General features: G+C 58.2%; 1 protein-coding gene across 2 annotated transcripts in view; it reads left to right on the top strand.

Annotated features, from left to right (window-relative positions):
- SORCS2 (sortilin related VPS10 domain containing receptor 2) overlaps positions 1-23,529 on the top strand; it is a 484,396-nt gene that overhangs the window by 436,941 nt on the left and 23,926 nt on the right. For both annotated transcript variants that reach the window (XM_060298929.1, XM_060298930.1), the window contains exons 12-17: positions 6,715-6,791; positions 12,439-12,530; positions 13,458-13,565; positions 21,328-21,448; positions 22,289-22,422; positions 23,183-23,311. In XM_060298929.1, the coding sequence (XP_060154912.1) occupies positions 6,715-6,791; positions 12,439-12,530; positions 13,458-13,565; positions 21,328-21,448; positions 22,289-22,422; positions 23,183-23,311 (661 nt within the window). The remainder of the gene's footprint in view (positions 1-6,714; positions 6,792-12,438; positions 12,531-13,457; positions 13,566-21,327; positions 21,449-22,288; positions 22,423-23,182; positions 23,312-23,529) is intronic.

The raw sequence follows: 23,529 nt of genomic DNA, 5'->3' as shown, positions 1-23,529 counted from the left end.
GTTGAAAGAATGGATAGTCAGATGGCCCAATGGAAGAATGGATAACAAAATGGCTAATGAATACATAGAAGGATGGATGGGTGGGTGGATGGATAGATGGACAGGAGGACAATTTGCATCATGGTTGACTTTTATTGGTCCCTAAAGAAGGTTCTAGTTTAGTGGGGGAGAGAGAGACACATATACAACTAACATAAGGGGGAAAAAAAGAAGTATACATTGTGATTGTGTCTGTCTACTCCATTAAACTAGAACCTTTTTCAGGTATCACTAAATGTATGCTGATCTAAGAAAACTCTAAAATAAGGTTTATGTGAGTTAGAAGAATCATTCCAAATAAAATCACATGTTTTACAAGTCCATTGCCAGGTAGCGGCTGGCGTCTGGTTTTCCTTTTACCCATCAGCGTGGGGATAGCCTCACCAGCTCTCAGCAGCTAAGGCCGGGGAAGTGTCCCTGATGCCATGGAGACAAAGGCGGGGAGGACAGGACCGTGTGCGTCGTGTCCACAGTCGCTATGGTGGCCCTTTCTCCCCGGCCAGGCCCTGAACTCTTCTAATCACCATGACAACCCTGAGAGGTCAGTACCCCTACTTTATGGAGCCCAAGGAGAGGGAAGACTTGCCCACAACTTGCAAGGTGCCAACAGGAAGCTTGAGACCCACCCCAGGCTCCTCAGGGAAGGGCAGCCCCAGCCCCAGGAGGGGCTGCTGTGCCCCTTGAACCTGCAGTAGGCAAGGCTCTGGGGCGGGCCCATCAGGCCCGCCACTCATCCGGGCTGTGGAACGGCCAGGCTGAGGCTCTGGACAGCCAGGGTGCAGATGGGGCGAGTGGCAGTCGGAGAGACAGTGTCTCTGCCCATCGCACGGGAGGGACCACCAAGGCCTGGGCCGGGGCTCACAGCTTCCTGAATCAGGGGCTCCCTCCCTCTGTCTACTCCAGCACCATCTGCGACCCGGAGGATTTGCGCCCCAGACCCTGAGCTGGATGATGCATCCGCCCCTTCAGCAGACGTATCCCAGCACTGAGGCCCTGGCCTGGCTGTGTGTGAGAGAGTGAATGAATGAATGAGTGAATGAGTGAATGAATAAATGAGTGGCCGTGCTGAGATGGCAGGAATGGCCTTCCAGGCAGAGGCGGGAACGTGTTTTTCAGAACGACCGAATCAGAGCCCATGAAGGTGTCAGGAGGTGAGATCCCCTGTCTGCTCTGTGGGTCTCTGATGGCGGGAGACCTTGGCTATCCGAGGGGCATCTCCCGTTATCCTGGAGAGGTGGCTTTCCAGTAGGGGAGCGAGCGACACAACCAGACAGAGAAGACTGCAAGTAAAGCCTTTCATCTTCTGAGCGCCCTTCTGTTCATCTGCGGCCCCGGGGGTCTTCGTCAATGACTGCGATTGGGGCGGGGTCTGCCCGCTTCAATGACGGACGTGCGTCAATCGATGAAAAATCACACATCAGCCTCGATTTCAGTGCAGCTCATGGGGCTCCTGGTCCCATGCAGGGACGGGCTGGGTCGCCCATGTCGGGCACCCCCTGTCTTGTGGACTCTGTTCCCTGGACCTGAAGGCGATAGTGTATTTTTTTTTTAACATCTTTATTGGAGTATAATTGCCTTACAGTGGTGTGTTAGTTTCTGCTGTATCACAGAGTGAATCAGCTATACATATACATATATCCCCATATCCCCTCCCTCTTGCGTCTCCCTCCCACCCTCCCTATCCTACCTGGCGTGGACATATATACACTACCAAATATAAAATAGATAGCTGGTGGGAAGCGGCCGCATAGCACAGGGAGATGAGCTCAATGGTGTATTTAAAATGCATGTTCGTGATGGGTTGAAACCCCAAATTCTTGACCAAAGTACAAAAGGCGGAATTTCAAATGTTTCCACCGCTCAACGGCCTTGAAAGCTCTGGACGACCATTCCAGCCCCCCAGGGATGCTGTGAGGATCTGCAGGAGGTTCACTTCATTGTATGCCAGTCACACGGAGAGCGGGGAGCGGAGGGGGTGACCTGGCAGCCTCCCTCCCTCTCACTGTCCCCCCAGGGGCAGGATGCTACATTTATATTTCATTCTGCTGCTTTTTCATCCCACCCTGGCTCTCCTGAGACGGATCCATCCGTGCAATGTGGGCCAACTGAGGTGTAAACGTTTTACATCCTCCGCTCCCGCCCTGAGCGTCTGCTGGGAACAGAGGGGAAGGTGGAATGAGCTGGGCTCCCTCGGTCACCGCTGCGGCCGCCGAGCGGGGACCAGTTTCCCACTGGCGGTCCCCACAGCGGGCTGGACGACGTGGCAGGAGCAGTGGGGCCACGTGACGGCCTGTGCCTGGCTCAGCTTCCCGAGGCAGCCATGGGCGATGGCCGCCTGTTTCCAGGGAGTCTCTCTCCTGATCTCCCCGCCATCCATCCCTCATTCCGCCCTGAGGCAGGCAGGTGGGAGTTACGAGCCCCAGGTTCTGCCACCTCCAGCTGCGGGGCCTTGGGCATTTACTGGACCCTCTGAGCCTCAGCTTCCTCACCTGCAAAACAGAGGATGAAACTCCATCATAAGGCTGATCTGGGGATCAGGTAGAAAGCATCCACACCAGGTGTGTTCTACAGGTGTCCCTGTCATTTGAACAGTGTCTGGACATCACTGCCCTTCTACTGGGGACCTGCCCTCCGGTTCAGTGGACAGAGGCCAGACCCACAGATGGAGGTGGAAAATGGAGCCATGAATCCAATGAGAAAGGGAAAAGGATAGTTCAAGAAGCAAAGACCAGGGGCTTCCCTGGTGGCGCAGTGGTTGGGAGTCCGCCTGCCGATGCAGGGGACACGGGTTCGTGCCCCTGTCCAGGAAGATCCCACATGCCGCGGAGCGGCTGGGCCCGTGAGCCATGGCCGCTGAGCCTGCGCGTCCGGAGCCTGTGCTCCGCAACAGGAGAGGCCACAGCAATGAGCGGCCCGCATACCGAAAAAAAAAAAAAAAGACCGGAACTCGAGCTTCTAACTGCCAGGGTCTAGAAACAGCCATAGTGAACCCAGAAATAAACCCAGCGGCCGAGAGTGGCAGCTGGAATGTTCTTCCTGACTGGGCGTGTCAAGGGGATGCGTTCTGCAGAGGTAGCAAATCACAGACGGATGGCTGAGACAGAGGGCGCCGGGCCCGATTCTGACCTGGGCCTTTCCAAGCTCTTGCCCTGGGGCTCTGCATCTCCCTGAGCCTCCGTTTCTTCATCTGTGAAATGAGGGTAATAATCTCGGACTTGGGGGCACTGAAAGGTCTGATGCAGGTGGAAGGCCCTCCCTGCCCCACTGCCCTGCGCCCGTCCTGGGCCACCGCGCAGCACACGCTGCTTCCGGCTCCTCGTATGGACGTGAACCCTCAGGACCACACAGAGCACAGGCTGCAAACGCTTCCCGGACCCCGGCTCTGACAGTCACGTGACTGAAAAAACCTTGAGGGGCCTGGACGGGATGCTCGGAGCACCCCCGCCCGCTCTGTGCCTGGAAGACCCCCGGGGCTCCCGGGAGGAGCCCAGCCTGCCGGCCCTCCTGCAGAGTCCCTTCCTCTGTGACTCAGCCAGTCGGGGACCCGTCAATCCCATCAATCAACCTCATCGATCCCAGATGAGAGGCCGAGGGCCGGGAGGAGGTCAAGAGCCGACCCGAGGCCCATCAGCCAGGCGGGGTCACCCGGGGCCTAGAAGCCGGGGACTTGGCAGCACCCGGAGGACCAGAGGGGCGGTCCCCTTACTCCTGCTCCAGCTGCCGCAGGGCTTGCTCCGCCACGTTGGGGGCCACGGTGAGGGGTCCTGGGGTGGGTCTTGTGCTGTCGCTTTGCTCTGTTCTGGCCCTGAGGCCTGAGCCACTCCGCAACCTGAAGACCGAGGAAGCAAGGAGAGGAAATGCAGTAAGTGAGCGCTTACTGTATACCAGGCCCTGAGAGCACAGAAGCGGGGTGGAGGGGTCGGGGTGTTGGGGGAGGAGGTCCAAGGAGACCCCAGAACAGCCCGGAGGGGACGTAGAGGGAGGCCTTTCTTAGTCGCATCCCCAGGCCTCAGTTTCCCCTCCGTAAAGTGAGGGCACCAGCTCCCGTGTTCCTGCAGAGCCTCCCACTCTGGTGGCCTGTGGATGCGTTCTGTGAATTTCCCCTTAATTTCCCCCGGTGGCTGTTAGGTGACCGGCAGCCTGACAGCCTTGGTAGACGGAACAAGGAAAACAGGTTGCGTCACTCCAAAGACAGACATCGCACCCCTGAAATCATGGACTATAAATTTGCCTGGGAAGTAGAGCTGACGCCATATCCTTTGCCGCACGGCTTCTGTATTTGCCGCGCGGGTCCTGGCGTCCCTGCTGGCATCTGGAAGGATGGGGAGATAAAGGGCTCGCCTTCCTTCCTCTGCCCACGCCCAGCTGTTGCGTTCATTCACTCATCTCCCTCTTTTCATTCAGCAGCCTTTCCTCAGCACCTTTAGGTGGCCAGGCGGGTAGAAGGGAACCCAGCTCAGTACCTGGCCCTCTGCCCCACCTCCCCTGACTGACCTCCCCTCCCACCTCCGTGCTGTCGCCAAGGCCGGTCCCTCTGCCTGGCACACCTGCCCCTTTCCCTTGGCCGGTGGCATTTGTCTTTTGAGGCACAGAGCAGAGGTCACTTCCTGCGGGAATCTCTCCTTGATTCCCCTCCTGCACGGGTCCGTTAGCTTTCCCTTCTCTGCTTTCACAGTTTCCTGGGCTCGCAGGCATCCTGGCTCTGTGCACAGATGCAGGGCATCCTTCTTCCCCGGCTAGGTTGAGAGCTCCCTGGGAGCAGGCACATGGTTACTCAGCTTGGATCCCTCACAGCTCAGCACGAGGCTGGGCAGAGAGCAGCCACTCAGCAAATGCTGATGAATGTGCAGCAGTGGGTGAGTGGGTGGAATTGATGAAAAAGAGATAGATGTGTGGATGGAGGGATGGCGGATGGACCGATGGATGGACGATAAATTAATGAAGGATGGATGGAGGGATGGTAGACGGATGGATGGATGGACGATAAATTAATGAAGGGTGGATGGAGGGATGGTAGATGGATGGATGGATGATAAATTAATGAAGGGTGGATGGAGGGATGGCAGATGGACCGATGGATGGACGATAAATTAATGAAGGATGGATGGAGGGATGGCGGATGGACGGTAAATTAATGAAGGGTGGATGGAGGGATGGCGGATGGACCGATGGATGGACGATAAATTAATGAAGGGTGGATGGAGGGATGGCGGATGGACCGATGGATGGATGATAAATTAATGAAGGATGGATGATAAATTAATGACGGATGGATGGATAGATGGACAGATGATAAATTAATGAAGGATGGATGGATGGATGGATGGATGGAAGGTTTGGTGGTTGGTTGGACCTCAGAAAAAGGGCAGGTACGCAATCCCTCTGCCACTCTCCTTGGACTCACTTTGCCTCATCTATCTGAGGATAATCCGTCTCCTCTGGGATTTTCCAGTGACGTCTAAACTGGCTCTGGAAGAGAGGCTCCTGACAGCACCACGTGAATAAGTCTCCAAAGTGCAAGTGGTGCACACGTTGCCCAGGTCAGGGGCTCCAGGAGAGAGTCCAGAATGGCTTCAGTGTTCTCATAACAGGTCCCCTTCATCCCGGAAGCTCAGGCCCCTGGTCCCTGCCATCATCGTGTGGTCACAGTGGAAGCCTGCCCAATCTGACCCATCAGAAAATCCCATTGTCCAAGACCCTTCCCAGAAGGCTGTTTAGGGGCATCCAGCCCAGCTCAGAGACCACCGAGACTGTCCCGCAGCTGCGTCTTCTAGGTGGCCATCTGCAGGGGTCCACTTAGGCTCGGTTTCCTATCTGTCAGCTGGAATCACCTTGGATGCTAAGTGGGGATTCTTCCCCCTCTGGCAGCAGCCCCAGGATTAAGTGCCAACCCCTCAGAGTGGCCTTCAAGGCTGGTGACCCACCTGCCAGGCTGGTATGGATTCCAGTGAACCAGGACCCAGGAGGATCCTCCTGGCTGCCCAGCTGGCTGGGGGCCTACCTCACCATCCTCCCAAACCTCCCCTCAACAGATATTTAATGAGCCCCTACTTTGTGCTTACGCTGCCTCCCGCCTGGACTGCCCCAGCCTGCCCTGGACCTGCCTCTGGCCTTCCCCGCACCCGGCCCCCAGGGGGCCTCCAGACGCAGGCCCAGCTGTCTTGCCGCAGTTCCCGTCAGGGGCTGCCGTGTCCCCACACTGCTCACCTGGCCAGCATCCTCTCTAGCCTGTCCCCGACCCCCACTCCATGCTTTTTCTTCCTGAATCACACTCGTCACCGTGGGTCCCCCTGAAGCCCCCAAGCTCTGCCTGCACCTGGGCTCAGCTGGAGCTGCCTGAGGCTGGCTTTCTCTGGGCAAAGTTAATCTTTTGTTGCTCAGACTAGGACCCGTAGTGGTGACAGCAGGCCTGTCATTATACAAGGAGGGCAGAGAGGGGCATCCGCCGGTGGCTTTGGTGCTGGAGGTGTAGACCCAGAGCACATCAGACACCAGCCTTCCCGTCACTATACAAGGAGGGCAGAGAGGGGCATCCGCCGGTGCCTTTGGTGCTGGAGGTGTAGACCCAGAGCACAAGGCACCAACCTTGTGTGGGGACCTGGCTGCACTCAGACCTTGGTAAGGGGGAGAGTGGCCAGTCCTAAGAGCAACCCTGCCACTTTGCTTCCGAACCAGGTAACCTGGGCTCCCAGCTTGTGGAATATAAAGAAGAAATGTACATCACCTCAGACTGTGGGCACACCTGGAGGCAGGTAAGGTGGCAGGGAGGGGCCCGGAGCCCACCGTGCTCGCTCCGCCGAGGCTCCTGGGAGAGTCTGTTCTCTCATCCCCTCCCTCCCAGAGGAGTTCTGAGGAACGCTTCTTCATCTTCCCCGGCCTGAGGGGCTGCACACGGCTCCCTTTAGCAGATGTTACATCACCATCTGTGAAAAGAGAGCCCAGGCCAGGCTGCCCACACCGCTGCTGTTCTTTCAGCAGCCACTGCTGGAGAATTCCAGACCTGACGCATCTTCCCACGGTCAGACAGGTTACCATGAACATCGAAGCAATGGGGATCGATGCCCGGGACGGGCTGGGGGTGCTTTCCGGCAGGAAGCCACACGGGGACTCAGAAGGTTGGCTGAGCCCAAAGGCCAGGAAGTGGGGGCCCCGAGGACACCCCCCGGGTTCCTGGCAGGGGCAGCTGCTGAGTGGATGGCACAGACTTGGGAGAGAAAGTGGGGAGGAGCAGGTTTTGGGGGGCCACGGCGAGTCTGGGTTGGGCCTCCTGGGACACATCCATGAGATGATGATTTGACGCTCAGTGTAGCCCGAGAAAAGGAAAAGCAGGAAAGGGAGAAGAAACAGGAGAAAGCAGTTATGCAGGGAACGGCCCCCAGCACTGGGGGTCGCACTGTGAGGACCCCTCCCTGCTGCGCCCACATGCGGCTCAAATTCTCAGACTGGAGGGCGGGATGCTGCCGGCCAGTGGGCATCACGCAGAGCAGGGCGGGTGGGGAGCAAAGGCTGACGGTCCGGCGCCCTGTGCAGTCAGGCAGCCCAGGAGCCGAACCCACGCGCTCCGCCCCGGGAGAGGCCCCGTCGCCCTCTACCCTTGCTATTTCTTTCCAGCAAAAAAAAAGGCCTCATCTGGTCTGCCAGCTTCAGTGACAGTTTCTACTTTAACTGCTTAAGAAAATGCACTAAATTTTCGTGTGCATCTCCTCTTTCGGTGGATGTAAGAAGCTCTGTTTTCAGGTCAATTTTTTGCACCCCTGAGTATCCCACTTAGAGCCCCCTGCCCAGGTACCACACTGGACAACTATGTTAACCCCCAAAGTGTGAAGCTCACCTGTACCCTGGGTTTAAAGCCCTGGCGTTTTTTAATAATATGCAAGGAACAAGGAATTTTGAAAAGGGCAAAAGAGATCTATTGTGTTATAATAGTCCTATTTCACTAAAACTAGCGAAACATGTCTAAACTTTCTTAAAGGTCACCACCTGTCCACTGATTAGAGAAACCGCCCCCCTGCTCCCGGCTTGTTAGACTTTACAGACCAGGTGAAACAGAAGAGAAAGGCATTCACGGTGGCCACTTTTGTCAAGCAACTTGCTTAGGCTCCAAACTTGGGAACTTGTCAGAATTAAATGCGAGAATGTCTGTTCAAGACGGAGCTGAGGCAGCCATTTCTTCCCCAGTGATGGGGGAGGGGTGGGGAATGGGGGGGCTCGGGTGCTTGGCAGGGGAGCGGGGGGTGCCCGTGTGTGCGCGTGCGTGTCAGGGGGAGGGCGATTACTGGTGGGGGGCAGCAGGCAGAGGCCAGGGTGGGACAAAGGCACGAAGGCCAGACGACCAGGTGAGCTCAGGCCGGTTTGTCAAGGATGCGATGAGCTGTCTCTACAGGAAAACTCTTAGAATGTGAATTACAAGTAACACTGTGCGTGAGGCCTAAGGGACGTATCATTTTATTTTATTTTATTTATTTTTTAGGGGGAGGATGTATCATTTTAAAAACATGACTTCCCTGGAATGATCAAAACATAGAACACATTTAAGGAGCCCCCTCAGAACTCAGGGTGTGGGAGAGAAAGGATTGGGGGACCCCTGCCTAGGCGATGGTCAAGGCACAGAAAACCATAGCAAAGGATGTGCAAAGACCCTGCGGTCCAGTGGTGGGTGTTGGAGCCCCCTTGTTTCTGAGTCCCAAGCTAACGAGAGTGGAGTTGCCCATGGGGGTCCCCTGGGATGGCTGGGAGGCACCCCATCTCCTCAGTGGATGGACAGGACAAACGCCCCCCTGCCTGTCCTTGCGGGAGGAGGGTGCAAAGCATGTGGGGTCTGAGCACAAGTGAGGGTTGTGCCCACGTTCGGGGCCGCGCCCCGGAGCTAAATCCTGCTTGGGAGCAATCCCAGGACCCACTTCCGGCTCACCGTTCATGTACCACCCCTCAGATCTCCCCGGGAAGGGAAGCGGGTTAGGCCCCCGGTGGAGTGGGGAGGAGGGCTCCCACCGGGCGGGTGGGCAGAGGCCTCTGCAAGTTCAAAGGCAGAGACGGATGTGCTTGCGGCATGCCATGTGCCTCTAGGACCACGTCGCGGGACCCAGCGTGGTTTCCACCACCCTGCCCGGCAGCCCGGAGGTCCCGGGAGGGATTCTAGCTTCTCCTTGAATAATCCCCGGGACAGAGAGCTCACTGTTTCCTGGAGGAGAAGACTGTCTCCTTGCTTCACCTCCCCCGCCCCCCTCAGCGTCCCTCCCCCAGGAAGCTTCTAAAAGGGGAATCTGTTCCCCTCACTCCCCAAGTAAACCTCGGTGTCCCCCACCATCTACGGGAGGGTAGACCATCGGCTGACCCACGCCAGCCCACCCACGGGCCGCTCCATCTGCCCGCAGTTCCAGCCCCAGCAAACAGCTCGTGCCCCCCTCCACTTGGCCACACTGCTGTCTGTAACCTCCTCTGCGCACACTGTCTCCCCGCCCGTAATGCCCTTGCCCCGCCCAATGCGCTGTGACACCCCCGCCCCCACCCCCGGGGTGCCCACCGGCTCAGGTCTCGAGTTGAACTGGAGCACATCATTCACCCCCAGAACACGGGCTGGGAGCCCTGTACTGTGGGCAGAACCTGGGCTGGGCAGAGAGGGTGGGTTCGATGGGCTGCTTGTTGGTATCCGAGTGGGCGAGTCACTGGGTGGAGGTGGTCTGTCTCCTTGCGGGGGGCGGGCGGGGGGCGGGTGTTTCCCTGGGCTATGAATTTCTGGGGTGTTAAGCTTTCATTTCTACCTCTGGATCCCAGGACCCAGACAGAGGACATGAAACACTGGGTGTGTCTGACGGGTGGAGAGACGGGGAGGGGAATTGTGCAAAGTTCTTCCCCACGATACCTAAATCCGCACGACGTCACCTCCCTCATCCAGGAGGTGCTATCTGAGATAACGTAGCCGCAGGCAGCACACTTATCCAGAGTGCCACCCAGAGCACCTGCCAGAGCTTAGGACACCCAGGCCCGGGGACTCCTCTGACCCCGGCAGGCGCGGCCATGGAATCTGCGGGGAGGGAGATGCAGGGGTGGATCCGGGAGGCCCCAAGCTAGTGCTCTGGGCCCTCACCCCACCCTGCGACCTCGTCACTCGCAGGACACAGATCCTCCTCCGGCTGAAAATGTCCTGCTCGTGGCGACAGCAGCTCCTGGTGGATGCGGCCCGCGGTCCATCAGAGACCTGGGGTCTCTACCCTAGCGCTGCCAGTTGCTAGCTATGTGGCCGCAGGCAAGTCGCTGTGTGTCTCTGAGCCTCTGGTCTCTCTTTGGAAAATGGGGAGGTGACCTCTGAGCGTGGTTGCTATTAAACAAGGCTCTGTACGCACAGCAGAGGCCCCCGTGCCAGTCACCCAGTTCTCCCCTCCCCCGCATCAGACATGTTAAGGGCACAGTTCGCAGGTATCCAGGTCTCTTCCACCATTCTTCGTAAGGGACCTCTCCTCTTTAGTCAAGCCAGAAGGGTTTCCTAGAGAATTCCTGTGACCAGCGGGAAAGCCAGCAAGATGATGAGAAGGTGGAAATATCTGGGGAAGAGCTTTGCAGGCAGGGCACGGCATGTGCAAAGGGCCTGAGACGTGTTCAGGGAAAGGAGGCCAGGGTGACTGGTATACGGGAGGTGGGAGAGCGTGGGCAGGGGCCTCTCATACAGAGCCCCAATGACCAGGAGAGGGTGTGGATGTGATTCTAAGGGCCATGGGGGCCATTGGAAGGTTCTGGTGGGGTTAGGGGGTGTGGGGGTAATGGGATGTCAGGGCTGAGGGCTTGGCCTGGAGGCACCATCAGCTCTGCTGAAGTTCCCATTCCTAAGAGGTGAGGCCTCTGCTTGGGGTCCTCCCCGAGTGCCTCCCGCTGGCTCTGGAAAAACAGACATTCAAACAAAGGAAGACTCGAGATAGAAGATCAGGGGGAAGATGCTAGTTAATAGTTGTGTGGGTGTGTGGGGTTTTTTTTTAATGATTTCCCCGCTCCTGGTCGCTCATTGCTCTAGAACAGGGTCCCCGGGGTGTGGGAGCTTTCGGGGCTCTTTCTGCCGGGGCAAATGCAGATGCAGCCCTGGGTCTCCATCTGCTTGGAGATGCACTTATTCCGGCCTCGCTCGGCACCAAGCCCTGCAGCAGCTGCCTCCCCGGCCCAGGAGGGGCCCCAGAGCCACAGACACGAAGGCCTAGCCAGGCCCCTGTGCGGAGCGGCTGACAGCCGTGAGCGCGCAGGCCCCGGCGAGGGGCTGTGGGTGTGGGGTCCTGGCTCCATCCCGTCTCCCCCTGAGTTTCCCTGCACCCCTGCTACAGAACCCACAGGCCCTGAGACGGTCAGACGGGGTGGGAGGTGAATGGGGCCCTGGCCCGCTGCAGGTGGTCGTGATGGGGCCACGTCCTGTAGATGAGGTTCAGGGTGGCAGGGAACGTGGCAGAGGACACTGGTGCCCTTCTCTGTGTGGAGTCAAGACCCAGGCTGGCCGTCTAGGTGTCTGTGTTCATGGAAGATCTAGAGGGGGACGCCCGGTGTCCTGGCAGGACTAAAGAGACATACCCGGCTCTGCCACCCACCGGCTCTGAGGCCTTGGCTCGGCCCCCACAGCTCCAAGCGTCAGCTTGCTCATCTGTAAAATGGGACCCCATCCCAGGGCTGTTTGCAGACAAGCGAGGCCACCAGAGGTATTTCCTCCCGCAAGAGCCCTGTCCAGGCCACTCGACCTTGTGTCCCCTGAGGACTTGGTGGAGGTTCACTCATTCACTCATTCATTCATTCATCCGCCACACACTCCCTGAGCACAGGCACCCCCAGCTGTGAGCTGAGGCATGTGCCGGGCCACAGAAAGGATTCAGAGGCAGGACCGGCCTTTGAGGAGCTCCCTGGCTGGAGGAAACAATGACAAATTAGTGCAGTAAGTGCTGGGGCAGGGGGCCCAGAGCTGCTCCCCACCCAACCTGGCATCTGGGAGGGTTTCCTGAAGGAGGTGGCACATGGACTATCTTAAGGTCAAATAGAGGTTTGCTTTTACTGGCGATGATTATCCTAAATGCTTTTCTAAATTCCACTATTTCTCATCCTCACGTGTCGGCCTTTTTGGTGCATGCGTTTTTCCTTTAGGCAGGAACACCTGCAGTGTTTATTTTTCTCTCTTGTCAATGGTCTAGAAATCGCCATCTGCATCCATTCATCCCACACGTACTGAGTCTGGGTGGTTGGGGGAGCACGGGGATGGCCTGGGGACACCGGGAGCCCTCAGGCCAGCCCCGCCTCAGGGAACTGGACTCTGCTGCTGCCCCCCAGGCAGTGTGTCGGCAGTTCTGCCCCACTGGAGAGCGACCCCAGACCCTGAACAACCTCCGACCCTCCTCAGGGTCCCGCCCTCAGACCCCCACCTGCTGTCTTCCGCAGGTATTTCAGGAGGAGCATCACATCCTCTACCTGGACCACGGCGGCGTGATCGTGGCCATCAAGGACACCTCCATCCCCTTGAAAATCCTCAAGTAAGGCCATCAGGAGCCAGCACTGGGTGCAGGGTGGTAGGGGCTCTTTCTCCCCACCTGGGAACCCCTCAGAATAGTCCCCAGTCCCCCCCACCCAACAACTGCTTCTGGCCAGGCCTGGAGAGGTGAGGAAATGGGGAATGATGACCCAGCATGGTCGGGTGGGCCAGAGGGAAGCCTGGGGCTGTGAGGAGGCACCCACCCACCTCATCCTCGGGAAGCAGGGAGGGCTTCTCAGAGGAGGTGACTTTTATGCATGGACAGGAATTAGCTCAGTGGAGGAGGTGGGGTCAGAGAAGGAAGCCAGCAGCGTGTGCCCAGGTGAGAGTGGGGTTGGCATCAGCTTCAGACAGGTGAAGGTTTATTGTGGGGAAGTGAGGGCAGATATGAACTCTGGACTTGGAAGGCAGAGCTGGGAGAGCTGCCAGGAAGCCAGTATCACTTTAGTCTGAAAAAGATCTTTGTGCACTGCAGCTGGCTGTACTGATATGCCTCACTGAGAGACAGTAAGCTCCCATCAATGACCTGGCAAACCCTGGGCTGGCCTCGGGCATTGGGTGGGGCTGACCTGGATGTTTCCAAGGCCTGGATAACTGCAGTTCAAGGGGTACAAAGCAGCTTGGGACCCAGACCACACACCCAGGACTCCTTGACTGTGGTGTCACCAAGCAGATGTGGATGCCATCTGCTGGTGGTGGGTGGCTGCTGTGACCTCCCAGGAGAGCGTGAGGTCAGGGATCCTCTTGTGGCCGAGACACTGGACTGGCCCTGGGGTTGGCCACTGCTCTTGCCTGTTTTCCCAGCCACCTCAGCTGGACAGCTCTCGTCCCTGGGCATGGGCAGGGCTGGGTCCAGCGAGGCAGCTCGTCCTGGACACAGGATGTGTTCCCACCTGCCCCGAGGTGGTGACTCCCCTTCTCTCGGCAGGTTCAGTGTGGACGAGGGCCTCACCTGGAGCACGCACAATTTCACCAGCACCTCCGTGTTTGTGGACGGGCTGCTGAGTGAGCCGGGGGACGAGACGCTGGTCATGACGTGAGTGCCCACGGGAGGTGGGCAGGCAGGTCAGAGCCGAACCCCAGGCGGGCCGTGGCGGAGGGCCGCTGTGGGCCTTGCTGCTCTAGGCAGGTTCGACACTGACCCCCAGCCTCCTCGCTTTGGCCTCCATCTTCACACCTGCTTCCTTATCTCTTACCATCTACTGGTTCCTCTCATCCTCAGCCACCGGGAAGTGGCCACTCTGTCCTTAGGGACATTTGTCACCTGCCCATGATCACCTGCTGGTGAGGGGTGGAACCAAGAGTCAAGGGTCAGCTCTGGGTCACTGTCCACTTAACCTTTCAGATGGTGATGATGATGGTGGTGGTGGTGATGATGATGGTGATGATGATGATGATGATGATGGTGATGATGGTGATGATGGTGATGATGGTGATGATGATGATGATGATGATGATGATGATGGTGATGATGGTGATGATGATGATGTTGATGGTGATAATGATGATGATGGTGGTGATGATGGTGGTGATGATGATGGTGATGATTATGGTGGTGATGGTGGTGACGATGGTGATAGTGAAGGTGATGCTGATGGTGAGGATGATGGTGATGATGGTGATGATGATGACGATGGTGATGGTGATGGTGGTGATGATGGTGATGGTGGTGATGATGATGATGATGGTGGTGATGATGATGGTGATGATGATGGTGATGATAATGGTGATGGTGATGATGGTGATGATGGTGATGATGGTGTTGATGATGATGGTGATGATGGTGATGATGATGATGGTGATGATGGTGATGGTGACAGTGATGATGATGGTGATGGTGTTGGTGATGGTTATGATGATGGTGATGGTGATTATGATGATGGTGTTGATGATGGTGATAGTGAAGGTGATGCTGATGGTGAGGATGATGATGGTGGTGGTGGTGACAGTGATGATGATGGTGATAATGATGGTGATGATGGTGATAATGATTATGATAATTATGATGATGATGGTGATGATGGTGATGATGGTATTGATGATGGGATGATGGTGTTGATGATGGTGATGATGGTGATAATGATGATGATAATTGTGATGTTGATGATGATGGTGATAATGATGATAATTGTGATGATAATGATGATGGTGATGTTGATGGTGGTGATGGTGTTGATGATGGTGATCATGAAGGTGATGCTATGGTGAGGGTGATAATGGTAGTGATGATTATTGGCTATTGGCACCTGTGAAGAACTTGTAGGCACATGGCACAGAGAGGAGCTAAGATCCAAATGGGCCAGTGAAGGGCAGATCCAGGCTGTGACCCCAGCCCCTTGACCCTGGCTTAGGTCAAGCACATCCCTGTTCAGAGTGGCTCACAGCCCAGGAGCAGAGCCTGAGCAGGCGGGGATTGAAAAAGGCACCCAGGGCTTGACTGTGCCCTGTGGCCCCGCTGGGGAGACAAGGCGCTCACTCAGAAACCACGAAATGAGGGTCCGCCTTTGGAAGCCTCCTTCCTGGGTGATTCGCCCGTCTAGGCACCTGTTCAGGCAGAGCTGACTCACAAGCCAGCGTGGGGCCCGAGACTCTGCATTTCTAACAGCCCCGCCAATGCTGTGCATGCCTGGCTGCACTGGGTGCAGGAGATCGGGCCCTGTGCACTCTGCTTGGCTTTTATTGATGACGCCTGTACTGGGGAGAACAGCGTCCCCCCAAATCCACGTCCACCCAGAACCCGTGGATGTGACCTTACTTGGGAACAGGGCCTTTGCCAACGTGCTTAGTCGAGATGAGGTCACACAGGTGGCAGGTGGGCCCTAATCCAATGATTCGTGTCTTATACGAAGAGAGTTAGGGTTAGATACACAGCCACACCGTCATGTGAAGACGTGGCAGAGGCCAGCGTGATGCGACCACAGCCCAGGCACGCCTGGAGCCCCAGGAGCTGGAAGAAGCAGGAAGGACCCTCCACTGGGGCCTGCAGAGGAAGCCCGCTCTGTGAACACCCACATCGCAGGTTTCTGGCCCCCAGAACGGTGAGGAGATACGTTTCCATTGTTTGAAGCACGAGTTTGTGGACATGAGTTAAGATGGCCCCAGGAAGCCACCCAAGGCCCCATGACTCTTCCCCTCATGACAGCCCAATGTAGGCCAGGGCCACTGACGCTGGGAGGGGACCCGGCACTTTGGACACCTCGGTCTCTGGTTGGCCTCCCAAGTTACTTCCTCTCTCCCCCCAGCAGACTTTGAGGAAGCTTCCAGGGGGCAGGGCTGGGTCTGAGTCCCCAGCCCAGGAAGGCTCCTGCCGTAGCAGTAGGGAGTGAAAACGAGTAAGAGGTTCCCTTGCTCGCTCCCCGGGGTGGGGCAGGGGGCGAGCTGCTTCCTTATATGGGGTGAGGGTAGAGGTGTGTCCTGGGGTCAGCTGGAGGCGTGGCTTAGGAGGTTTGCTCACCCCTTAGGTGGGGTTGAGTGCAGGGGGCGTGCTCGGTGCCCTGCTTTTGCTCCCGGCTCTTCAGAAGTGGCAGTTGGGTTTTCGGGCTTTTCGTATCTTGTCCATAGTTTGCCCCAGCTGGGCACACACACAGTTATTTTTAGTCCCTTATAGTTTCTTGGTATTTTGTGGCTCAAGGAGACGTTTGTCCAGGTGCCAGCACTGCAGCAAAGGGTCCCAGGTCCCAGCCTATCTCAAGGCTAGCCCTTCTCCGGTCATTCCAGCCTGGCCTGCCATGTGCCACCCTCTGTCTGGGCACCAGGGACCCCGAGGACCCACAGAGCTGGTGGCCCAGGCAGACAGATCAAATATAACCAAGAGTGACACGGTTCCTCGCTATCGTGAAAGATGCTGATACAACAGGGCCAGCCAGCCGAGGGGCTGGGGGCTGAAAGGTCGCTTTTGGGGTGGGTGGTGATCACGGAGTCTCGGAGCAGCTGACCTTTGAACCAGGACTGGGCCAGTGAGACCCAGGCCCAAGGACGAGCTGTGGATACAGAAGGATTCATGCTTTTCCACGTGAGGATTTGAACGGTGCCCCAGCTCTGGCTCAGCCCTTCTGGAGCAGACGGGCCGGTTCCGTCCATTCCCAGCAGAGTGGCTGGGTGCTAGGACCCCTCACCCTGCCCGCTTGGCCTGGAGAGCATGTCCAGGTACGTGTGCCCAGCTGGAGTCATTTCCTGGCAGTGAGTCCCTGGTGAAAGAACAACTCATGCCCTCCTGTCTGCCCTTCCAGCTCACGATGGCTTTCACACCCCTGCCCCGGCCGGCTCCCCATCGCCTGTGAGGAGCCAGGTCTTCACCCTTCTGAATGCCCCAGAGGGGCCACTCGGATAAGCCCCCAGGGGTGCCTGGCCCCCAGCCCGAGGCCTGAACTGGAAGGAAACCGCCCAGAGTGGACGTTACCCCTCCAGGCCCGCCTCTGCCCTGGGGCTCCTGTGGGTGCTCATGTGAACGCCCCCTCGCCAGGCTCCTCTGGCTGCCTGGGATGGAGGCTGGGAGTACAGCTCTCGTAAGCCCCCACCGCGGGCCACCAGGGACCACGGCCGCCTGTGTGCCCACCGCCCAGGCTTCTGGGAACGGAAGATGGAGCAAAGGGACGTGGAAACGGTAGTGCGGACTCCTTTCTCAGGACGTTTGAGACAAGAGAGCCATCGAAGTTCCTGCCAGACCCAAATCCGGCTTCAGTGACCCCCTCCAGGGGGCCTCCCCTGCCTCCAGGACTGAGGAAGCCTGGCATCCCCCCACATCTTTCCCAGTATGGCCTCTTGCAACAAGTTCTGTAACGAAGCTTTATTGAGCACATACTATATGTTATGGGTCCATTTTTTTTATGTTATCTCATTTTATTCTCATAGGAAATCTCCAGGGAGGATTTATTCCCCCTTCGTCTAGAAGTGCTAAAAATCTCAATAATTCTGCACCGAGGGAGTGGTGGCAAAGGGGGACCCGTCACATCAGCTCTGCATGGGTCTTGGAGAGCCAGAGCTGGAAGGGGGACCCCAGAGGCTGTCCTATAAAAACTGGGTCAGGAATCATCACCTTTCTAATTCCCTAAACGCCTCACTTGTGCTTCTCCCTGCACACCTAGTTCCTCTCCTCCCTGGCCCTGGAATGAGTTAAATCCTTCAGGACGTCACATACTTATGCTCCCCTCGTGCCCTTGGAGGCTTCGTTCTGGGGTGGGCCGGGGAGGGAGGAAGACTCCAGCCTGGGCCGATGCAGGGCTCTCTGTGGTGTGGCGGCCAGGCTCAGCCTGGACCCTTTGCTGGTTGACCAGTTTTCCAGGACCGGAGGCCACGGAGCAGAAGGGAAGCGTCAGAAACACCAGGGGAGATGGCTGGCCCGTGCTGGTTTTGCAGAGGTTGAACAAGTCAGCTGGGTCTGAGGCCTCAGCTTCCCCAGCTGAGAAATGGGCGCACTTTCTACCCCAGGGCATTAACCTAGGAGCTCCAGGACGTCAAGCCCTTTGTCACCGCATCAGTGCTGGGTTTGGCCCCAGAAACAGCCTGGTTTTCAGCACTCATCAACAGATGGGGCGTTTTATTCCTGGAACACTCTTGGCAGAATTCAGAGCCAGATGCTATAACCTCAAGTTTTTTTTGAAAAAGCATCGGAACTGTTCCTACAGGCCTCCTACTTCACTGTGCCACATCATCAGACCACTTCCAAATTCCGGTTGACACAGAAACGATTCAAACTCTGAAAGAGGGAACATGCTGGCGTGTTAGAAGAAAGGTTCATCTCTCCAGACTGCTGGAAGCGCTCAGACCTAGCATCCTGTCTACTCCCACTCCTTCCCTTCCTGTCTCTCTCCTTCTCTCCCTCTCTCTGTGTCTCTCTGTGTCTCCCTCCCTTCCCCATCCTCTGTCTCTCTGCCTCTCTCTCTCTATCCCCCGCTGTCCTATTTCCTGCACAGTTGAGAGCATTTCCCCAGATGGTTCTTTATCCAAATCTGCCCAAAGGTCACGTCCAAGCTGACCGTAGTCACCTTTGGGGATGTTTCCCTCAGCTTGGATCACCCCTGCTCAGCCTCCCACCCCCACCAGTGCAGCCTCAGAGGTGTGAGGGCCCCCCAGGCCCTGGGGGGGTAGTGGGCTCCCAGATCCTCCCCGGGCTGCACTAGGGGAGGGGAGTGAGCTCTTTGAAGGGCGTGGGGCTCCTCCTTAACCTGCAGAGGCCGGCCCACATTTTCCTTATTAATCGTGAAGCAATAACTAGCCTCCCTCTGGCGTCTCCTTCCTAAAACTCAGAGTCAGCCGGATGACAGATACTTCTCGAAGTATCAGCTGAGCTTTTGGGTTTCATAGAAGGCAGGACTTCAAAGACACGGAGGGGATTAGTTAGATCAAGCAAGCCAGCCTCCTTTCAGGGACTTCCCCGGCGGGGCCTGTGCCGCCAGCCTGGGAGGCTGCGCGGTGGTCACGCTCGGGCCAGTGCGTGTTTCGTGGGCAAAGCATCCCAGCGCTGTGGTCGCCAACCCGGGACCGACCCTGGCTGCCCCGCGAGGTGGGCGGCTGCCGTGCCATCCCGAGGGGGTCCCTTGCCTCAGTCTCCTTGTCCGTAAGGTGGGAATGTTAACAGTACGTTCCGCACGGGGTTGGTGAGGAGAGGATGGGAGGTCGTGCGCGTAGCAGGTACAGAGTACAGGCCAGCAGTTACTGCTGCCGTCACCTCCGTTATAACGTGGCTTCCAAAAGAGCAAGAGACGCAGCTCAGGCTGTGTGAGGACCCGGAAACTGTCCCTTAGAGGCGTCCCTTCAGGGACCGAAGGCCCTCTCGTTCTCAGTAACCAACCCAGCAGGCTTTGCTTGGGAGAAGGGGACACTGTGACAAAGATCCCTACGTGGTGACGCTCCCAGGGAGAGGGCTGTCCGCGTCAGGATGGGAGTCGGGACAGAGGACCGGCACGACACCTTCACACCTTCACGGCCACGGTCGCCACCATCCGGGCCTCCTACGACCTCGCCATCGGAAACAGAACCTGCGGGAGCCACTGGGCCCGGCGAAGGAGAAGCGGGCCGTCTGGTCCTCGCTGGGCCGCATCCACCAGCATCAGGAGAGGCCCCGGGCTGAGAAACAGCGGCGGGGGCTCCGACTTGCACCTCGGGCAGGATGGGTTATTCACAACCAAACACGAGCGGGCGAGAGGCCAGGGCTGCCGGCGGTCGGGGAGCCCAGGACGGGAGGACGGAGAGGCGGACCACAGAGTCAGGTGAAGGCCGAGACGGAGGGAGGCTCCGGGGCCGCTCGAATCAGAGGAGGCCCCTGCAGAGGCTCGGGGTCTTGTCTGTAAAATAAAGGTCACGGTATCTGCTTCGGGGGACTGTTCTGGGCAGTAGAGGTAATGTGTGTGCACGTGAGAAGGTGTGAGCACGTGCGTGCGCACGGGTGTGTGTGCACAAGTGAGCGTGTGTTGTGCATATGTGTGTATAAATCTCCTACTAAGTGCCAGGCATCCTACACAAACCATTGCTAATCCACCACCCATCCTGAAAGGCCAGTGTTATTGTCCCCATTTTAGAGCCAAGGAAACTGAGGTACAGAGAGGAATGGACCTGCCCAAGGTCACAGACATAGTAAGTGGGTATCAGCCCAGGCCTACCTGGCTCAGAGGTGTCCTATGGAGCCAAAACTCCAAAACTCCTCTTCAAATATCAGCCTCGGACATTCAGAGCCATCATATCCCCCAGAACACACTCCGAGGGCCTTCTCAACTACTCTCCTAGAACGGGGTTTGCACCCTTTCAGACCATCACTGGCTTCCCCCAAGTATCGGGCTCCTGTCGGTGTGCGTGGAAGGGGTGCTTCACCTCCTCCATGCTTGACCTCTGATAATATGGCCTGGGTACTATAGGGTGGACTGGAGAAGGACCAGAGAAGTACAGGCTGGTCTCCTCTTCTGTGGTGGTATCTGGAGCCCAAGTATGAGGTGTTGGGAGGATCAGGTGGAAATCCCTTAAGCAGCAGCCTTCCCAGAGGGCGAGGGATCTGGGTACATGTAGGCACTCCACCAAGGCCTGCTGAGGGAGAAGAAATGGCACAAACAAGCTGTGTGACCTTGAGCAAGTTACTCAACCTCTCTGTGCCTCAGTTTTCCTTTCTGTAGAGTGGGCTGTGGTGAGGTAGACCAGATAGCATACACGGGCTCCCAGCACCCTGCCTGTGCTCCGTAGAGGACTGGCTTTTGCAGAGCCCCCATGGTGCTCTGTCCACTGCTTCTTCCACCCACCGAGGCCGGGGCCACGCAGCAAGGACCACTCTGAGATGCTTTCCACCCCGTCGCTCTGAGCCGGTGTGATGACTCGTTACCTCTCTTTGGATCGTCGGTTCTGCTCGGGGTGAAAAGGCTGTGGCCCAGCTAGGCGGAGCTGGCTGTCTGCAGCGCAGGCCTCCTGGAGTGGTCAGGTGGGAAGAAAGGCGAGGAGAAGCCAGAGAGCACAGGACGCAGACACCTGACCATGAATCATTCGGCAGAACAATTCTGCGAGGACGAGCGTGGGGGATGTGGGAGGCTCCAGGCTCCTGGCCGGGGGGCCAGGTGGGATGACCCCCACCAACACCGTCAACGAGCCATAGACTACACGTGATGACGGTGGGAATACTAACGCCGACGCCCAAATGCTCGTGGCCAGCGGGGCCCCGGGCAGGTGCCTGGTCACAGGGCAGCCCAGTGGGGGCAGGGGAGGGACCGTGGGGCCCGCTGTGCAGGTGGGAACAGAGGCCCGCAGGGGAAGCGGTGGGCACCTGGGGGACGGGCCAGACTAAGGTGGTTTCCCGCCCCTCCCCCTCCCCCCCTCCCCAGCGTCTTCGGTCACATCAGCTTCCGCTCGGACTGGGAGCTGGTCAAGGTGGACTTCCGGCCCTGGTTCTCCAGGCAGTGCAGCGAGGAAGACTACAGCTCCTGGAACCTCACCAACCTGCAGGTGGGCCTGGCCGCAGGCCAGGGGTGGGCACCGTGCAGGGCCCCCTCTGCCAAATTCCCCGTCCTGCGGGACCGAGGGCCTCCCTCAGATGCCCAGTCCTTCTTTGCGGTGTTCCGGCCCCCTCTGGGGCCTGGGGCTGCCTGGGCCAGAGTCTGCAGTCATACTCAGGGGAACAGGTGCACAGGGCCCCAGCCAGCCTGGAGACAGGCGTGCTCGGGGTCCAGGAGTTTTCAGATCGAGGGAAGGCAACAGGGCACGTGTATCATATATTAGGTAACACCCCAGCGGGTCTGGGGCAGCCCCACCCCATAATCTCAAATACATACATGTTTCTACAGCAAAATGTGTCATATTCACACAGAGAGGAATAAATGAGGACTCGAAATGGCCTCCCAGTGCAGTTCAGAGTGGGATTTCAGAGCGAGGGGGGCTCTGGAATTGCTGGGGGGACCCTGCACCACGGCTCCCGTTCACACAGGTGTGGCCTCTTCTGAGCATTGGCTGAGGACCTACTGTGTGTCCTGGAGGCTGCGGCTCACCCCAGCTGCACAGGGCCCACCTGGCACCCTCAGGCCTGAGAAGTGAATGCAAGGGGCCTCTTCCAGCAGCCCTGCCACCCCTCAGGGCCCTGTACACAGAGCCTGTACACAGTGGGAGCTCAGTGAATGCTAGGGCGGGTGGGCTGGGAGCCAGGCTGCCCTAGGTTGGCCTCAGGCACGGGCACCCCTCCCCCGGGGCCCGGTTTCCCGGCCCCTACGGCTGGCCGGCGAGTGAGGAACCGGCAGCAGTAGCGGTGGGAGCCCATGCAGAGTGGCCCCTCACCCCGGCCTTCCTGCACAGGGCGACCGCTGTGTCCTGGGCCAACAGAGGAGTTTCCGGAGGAGGAAGCCTACGTCCTGGTGCATCAAGGGTCGGAGCTTCACGGCGGCGCTCACGGCCCGCGTGTGCCAGTGCCGTGACTCGGACTTCCTCTGGTGAGGGTCCTGCTCTGCCCCAGGCCCCTGGGGCTGCCTGAGTAGCCTGGTGACCCGGCAGCCGCTGTCCCCGCAGGTGATGCCGGGGGAGGGCTCGTCACCCTCCATCACTTCCCCCCTACGCTGTGCCTTAGGACCCAGCCACTGGGTCCAGCCCGCATCAAAGAACTCGTGGGCCTCGTTTCCAAACCTGTGCACGTGGCGCTGCTCACAGGTGGGAGGGGAAACTGAGGAACAGGGAGGGCATCCCCGGGGGCCGGCTGTGCCACCCAGCCCCTTCTCCTCTGTCCAGAGACTCTGCCGAAAGCCCCCTGACCACTCCCCTGCCTCCGCTCAAGGACTCCCGTGGCCGCCTGCTGCCCACAGGAGGATGTCCGAGCTCTGGAACCTGCCTCCTTCCCCAGCCATCCTTACCCCTCTCCGTCAGCCACCTTCACCATTGTCTCCCTGCACCAGTGTTGAAGGGGCTCGTCCCTGCCTGCAGTGCCCTTCGCCCCCTCTTCCCCTGACTGCCTCTTGATCTTCCATTGAGATTCAGCCCACCTCCTCCAGGCAGCCCTCCAGGACAACCAGGCTGGGCTCAGTGCTCTCCTGTGATTCGCTGGAATCCCCTTTGCATCCCTTCTCACCTGGAACGTAACTGTCGGCCTTCAGTCCTGTCTTCCCTCTGGGACAGGGCCCTGTGGATCCGCTTCTGCGACCTCAGCATGAGGCCCCTGACCCCCGCTGTCTCCTGACGTCCGTTTTTCCCTCCTCCCAGTGACTATGGATTTGAGCGCACCCCCTCCTCCGAGTCCGACGCCGACAAGTGCTTTGCTAACTTCTGGTTTAACCCCCTGTCCCCGCCTGACGACTGTGTCCTGGGCCAGACCTACACCAGCAGTCTCGGGTGAGTAGCGTGGGGCAGAGCCAGGGTGGCCCCTTGCTTTCCTGCCTGGTGCCCGTGGCTCCCCGCATGGAGTCAGGGAAAGAGAAGTCGGGCTGAACGCCCTGTGTGCCGGGGTTCCTGAGAGCCACCCCAGGCACTGAGCCCCCGGGGCCCTCCAAGCAGAGCCCATGTGGGTCAGCGTCAGGGAGAAGAGGTGCCTTGAGCTGGCTCCGAACAGA

Source organism: Globicephala melas, chromosome 5 (genome assembly GCF_963455315.2).
Source record: "Globicephala melas chromosome 5, mGloMel1.2, whole genome shotgun sequence".
Taxonomy (NCBI): domain Eukaryota; kingdom Metazoa; phylum Chordata; class Mammalia; order Artiodactyla; family Delphinidae; genus Globicephala; species Globicephala melas.
Note: the sequence above shows the minus strand (reverse complement) of the source record. Positions and strands in the feature narration are given on the sequence as shown.